General features: G+C 53.4%; 1 protein-coding gene across 3 annotated transcripts in view; it reads right to left on the bottom strand.

Moving 5' to 3' along the window:
• Window positions 1–6,000, bottom strand: part of PCID2 (PCI domain containing 2) — a 42,904-nt gene continuing 36,904 nt past the window's right edge. For all 3 annotated transcript variants that reach the window (XM_070048553.1, XM_051841700.2, XM_051841701.2), the window contains one exon: window positions 1–402. In XM_070048553.1, coding sequence (XP_069904654.1) covers window positions 17–402 — 386 coding nt within the window. In that variant the 3' untranslated portion in view covers window positions 1–16. The remainder of the gene's footprint in view (window positions 403–6,000) is intronic.

Genomic DNA, 6,000 nt, shown 5'->3' with positions numbered 1-6,000 from the left:
TTTCGGACGTTTAAATTTAATAAATAGAAACAGAGGTGTCCTGGGAGACGTAACAAAGCATATGCCATTTGCACAAATTCAGAACGCTTTTTTCTACAAAAATAACAAACAGCCAGAGGACGCCTCTGTGAACACTGGGGACAAGCAGAGCGGGGCTGCCCTGCCTGGCCACGTTCAGGGAAGGCCCACAGGGCTCTGGAGCCCGGGAGAGAACGCCAGGTTGGCCCGAGGCTGTGGTCAGCTCCCAGCAGTGTGACGAGCCCCAGCGTCCCGGGGAGCACCCTCCACGCCGCAGAGGCGGGCTTGGGGCACTCAGCACACGGTGGACAGCGGCGGGAAGGGGTTCTGCTTGCTGACGACGAGCTTCTGGTGCTGGTGCGAGATGTAGCCCTTGATGTGACCCTGCAGAGGAGGCGGGCCGCGTGTCTGTGTCTGCCTCACGCCCAAGAAGCTGGGCACCGGCACCCTCCCGCCCAGCCAGAGGTAACGGCACCGTGCAACTCACTGGCAGGGAAACGTGGAGACACACACCACACCCCACGCACACCCCACGGCCCGGGAAGGTCTGAGCCGGGACAGAGGAAATCTTCCAGGACCACCAACAAATGCCTTTCCAAGCAGGGCCTCACAGGCTAGGCCAACCCTGCTCTGGAGCTGCGACACTGCCCGGCACCCTCACTCACGGCGTCCACCAAGTACAGCAGCAGTGAGCACTCACTCACCCACACACCAAGTACAGCAGTGAGCACTCACACTCACCATACACCAAGCACAGCAGTGAGCACTCACACTCACCATACACCAAGTACAGCAGTGAGCACTCACACTCACCATACACCAAGTACAGCAGTGAGCACTCACACTCACCATACACCAAGTACAGCAGCAGTGAGCACTCACACTCACCATACACCAAGTACAGCAGTGAGCACTCACACACACCATACACCAAGTAGAGCAGCAGTGAGCACTCACCATACACCAAGTACAGCAGCAGTGAGCACTCACACTCACCATACACCAAGTACAGCAGCAGTGAGCACTCACACTCACCATACACCACGTACAGCAGTGAGCACTCACACACACCATACACCAAGTAGAGCAGCAGTGAGCACTCACCATACACCAAGTACAGCAGCAGTGAGCACTCACTCACCATACACCAAGTACAGCAGTGAGCACTCACACTCACCCATACACCAAGTACAGCAGCAGTGAGCACTCACACTCACCATACACCAAGTACAGCAGTGAGCACTCACACTCACCATACACCAAGTACAGCAGCAGTGAGCACTCACACTCACCATACACCAAGTACAGCAGTGAGCACTCACACACACCATACACCAAGTAGAGCAGCAGTGAGCACTCACCATACACCAAGTACAGCAGCAGTGAGCACTCACACTCACCATACACCAAGTACAGCAGCAGTGAGCGCTCACACTCACCCATACACCACGTACAGCAGCAGTGAGCACTCACACTCACCCATACACCAAGTACAGCAGCAGTGAGCACTCACACTCACCATACACCAAGTACAGCAGCAGTGAGCGCTCACACTCACCCATACACCAAGTACAGCAGCAGTGAGCACTCACACTCACCCATACACCAAGTACAGCAGCAGTGAGCACTCACACTCACCATACACCAAGTACAGCAGCAGTGAGCGCTCACACTCACCCATACACCAAGTACAGCAGCAGTGAGCACTCACACTCACCCATACACCAAGTACAGCAGCAGTGAGCACTCACACTCACCATACACCACGTACAGCAGCAGTGAGCACTCACACTCACCATACACCACGTACAGCAGCAGTGAGCACTCACACTCACCCATACACCAAGTACAGCAGTGAGCACTCACACTCACCATACACCAAGTACAGCAGCAGTGAGCACTCACACTCACCATACACCAAGTACAGCAGTAGTGAGCACTCACACTCACCATACACCAAGTACAGTGGCAGTGAGCACTCACTCACGGTGTCCACCAAGTACAGCAGCAGTGAGCACTCACACTCACCATACACCAAGTACAGCAGCAGTGAGCACTCACACTCACCATACACCAAGTACAGCAGCAGTGAGCACTCACACTCACCATACACCAAGTACAGCAGTAGTGAGCACTCACACACACCATACACCAAGTACAGCAGCAGTGAGCGCTCACACTCACCATACACCAAGTACAGCAGCAGTGAGCACTCACACTCACCATACACCAAGTACAGCAGCAGTGAGCACTCACACTCACCATACACCAAGTACAGCAGCAGTGAGCACTCACACTCACCATACACCAAGTACAGCAGCAGTGAGCACTCACTCACCATACACCAAGTACAGCAGCAGTGAGCACTCACACTCACCATACACCAAGTACAGCAGCAGTGAGCACTCACACTCACCATACACCAAGTACAGCAGCAGTGAGCGCTCACACTCACCATACACCAAGTACAGCAGCAGTGAGCACTCACACTCACCATACACCAAGTACAGCAGCAGTGAGCACTCACACTCACCCATACACCAAGTACAGCAGCAGTGAGCACTCACTCACGGTGTCCACCAAGTACAGCAGCAGTGAGCACTCACACTCACCATACACCAAGTACAGCAGCAGTGAGCACTCACTCACCATACACCAAGTACAGCAGTGAGCACTCACACACACCATACACCAAGTACAGCAGCAGTGAGCGCTCACACTCACCCATACACCACGTACAGCAGCAGTGAGCACTCACACTCACCCATACACCAAGTACAGCAGCAGTGAGCACTCACACTCACCATACACCAAGTACAGCAGCAGTGAGCGCTCACACTCACCCATACACCAAGTACAGCAGCAGTGAGCACTCACACTCACCCATACACCAAGTACAGCAGCAGTGAGCACTCACACTCACCATACACCAAGTACAGCAGCAGTGAGCGCTCACACTCACCCATACACCAAGTACAGCAGCAGTGAGCACTCACACTCACCCATACACCAAGTACAGCAGCAGTGAGCACTCACACTCACCATACACCACGTACAGCAGCAGTGAGCACTCACACTCACCATACACCACGTACAGCAGCAGTGAGCACTCACACTCACCCATACACCAAGTACAGCAGTGAGCACTCACACTCACCATACACCAAGTACAGCAGCAGTGAGCACTCACACTCACCATACACCAAGTACAGCAGTAGTGAGCACTCACACTCACCATACACCAAGTACAGTGGCAGTGAGCACTCACTCACGGTGTCCACCAAGTACAGCAGCAGTGAGCACTCACACTCACCATACACCAAGTACAGCAGCAGTGAGCACTCACACTCACCATACACCAAGTACAGCAGCAGTGAGCACTCACACTCACCATACACCAAGTACAGCAGTAGTGAGCACTCACACACACCATACACCAAGTACAGCAGCAGTGAGCGCTCACACTCACCATACACCAAGTACAGCAGCAGTGAGCACTCACACTCACCATACACCAAGTACAGCAGCAGTGAGCACTCACACTCACCATACACCAAGTACAGCAGCAGTGAGCACTCACACTCACCATACACCAAGTACAGCAGCAGTGAGCACTCACTCACCATACACCAAGTACAGCAGCAGTGAGCACTCACACTCACCATACACCAAGTACAGCAGCAGTGAGCACTCACACTCACCATACACCAAGTACAGCAGCAGTGAGCGCTCACACTCACCATACACCAAGTACAGCAGCAGTGAGCACTCACACTCACCATACACCAAGTACAGCAGCAGTGAGCACTCACACTCACCCATACACCAAGTACAGCAGCAGTGAGCACTCACTCACGGTGTCCACCAAGTACAGCAGCAGTGAGCACTCACACTCACCATACACCAAGTACAGCAGCAGTGAGCACTCACTCACCATACACCAAGTACAGCAGTGAGCACTCACACACACCATACACCAAGTACAGCGGCAGTGAGCACTCACACTCACCCATACACCAAGTACAGCAGCAGTGAGCACTCACACTCACCCATACACCACGTACAGCAGCAGTGAGCACTCACACTCACCATACACCAAGTACAGCAGCAGTGAGCACTCACACTCACCATACACCAAGTACAGCAGCAGTGAGCACTCACACTCACCATACACCAAGTACAGCAGCAGTGAGCACTCACACTCACCACACACCACGTACAGCAGCAGTGAGCACTCACACTCACCATACACCACGTACAGCAGTGAGCACTCAACACTCACCACACACCACGTAGAGCAGCAGTGAGCACTCACTCATGGTGTCCACCAAGTACAGCAGCAGTGAGCACTCACACTCACCATACACCAAGTACAGCAGCAGTGAGCACTCACTCACCATACACCAAGTACAGCAGCAGTGAGCACTCACTCACCCATACACCAAGTACAGCAGCAGTGAGCACTCACACTCACCATACACCAAGTACAGCAGCAGTGAGCACTCACTCACGGTGTCCACCAAGTACAGCAGCAGTGAGCACTCACACTCACCATACACCAAGTACAGCAGCAGTGAGCACTCACACTCACCATACACCAAGTACAGCAGCAGTGAGCACTCACTCACCATACACCAAGTACAGCAGCAGTGAGCACTCACACTCACCATACACCAAGTACAGCAGCAGTGAGCACTCACTCACCATACACCAAGTACAGCAGTGAGCACTCACACTCACCATACACCAAGTACAGCAGCAGTGAGCACTCACACTCACCACACACCACGTAGAACAGCAGTGAGCACTCACACTCACCCATACACCAAGTACAGCAGCAGTGAGCACTCACACTCACCCATACACCACGTACAGCAGCAGTGAGCACTCACACTCACCATACACCACGTACAGCAGCAGTGAGCACTCACACTCACCCATACACCAAGTACAGCAGCAGTGAGCACTCACACTCACCATACACCAAGTACAGCAGCAGTGAGCACTCACACTCACCATACACCAAGTACAGCAGCAGTGAGCACTCACACTCACCATACACCACGTACAGCAGCAGTGAGCACTCACACTCACACCAAGTACAGCAGCAGTGAGCACTCACTCACCATACACCAAGTACAGCAGCAGTGAGCACTCACACTCACCCATACACCAAGTACAGCAGCAGTGAGCACTCACTCACGGTGTCCACCAAGTACAGCAGCAGTCAGCACTCACACTCACCACACACCAAGTACAGCAGCAGTGAGCACTCACTCACCATACACCAAGTACAGCAGTGAGCACTCACACTCACCCATACACCAAGTACAGCAGCAGTGAGCACTCACACACACCCATACACCAAGTACAGCAGCAGTGAGCACTCACACTCACCACACACCACGTAGAGCAGCAGTGAGCACTCACACTCACCCATACACCAAGTACAGCAGCAGTGAGCACTCACACTCACCCATACACCACGTACAGCAGCAGTGAGCACTCACACTCACCATACACCAAGTACAGCAGCAGTGAGCACTCACACTCACCCATACACCAAGTACAGCAGCAGTGAGCACTCACACTCACCATACACCAAGTACAGCAGCAGTGAGCACTCACTCACCATACACCAAGTACAGCAGCAGTGAGCACTCACTCACGGTGTCCACCAAGTACAGCAGCAGTGAGCACTCACACTCACCCATACACCAAGTACAGCAGCAGTGAGCACTCACACTCACCATACACCAAGTACAGCAGCAGTGAGCACTCACTCACGGTGTCCACCAAGTACAGCAGCAGTCAGCACTCACACTCACCATACACCAAGTACAGCAGCAGTGAGCACTCACCACACACCAAGTACAGCAGCAGTCAGCACTCACTCACCATACACCAAGTACAGCAGTGAGCACTCACACTCACCATACACCAAGTACAGCAGCAGTGAGCACTCACACTCACCATACACCA

This window comes from Oryctolagus cuniculus, chromosome 9 (genome assembly GCF_964237555.1).
Source record: "Oryctolagus cuniculus chromosome 9, mOryCun1.1, whole genome shotgun sequence".
NCBI lineage: Eukaryota > Metazoa > Chordata > Mammalia > Lagomorpha > Leporidae > Oryctolagus > Oryctolagus cuniculus.
Note: the sequence above shows the minus strand (reverse complement) of the source record. Positions and strands in the feature narration are given on the sequence as shown.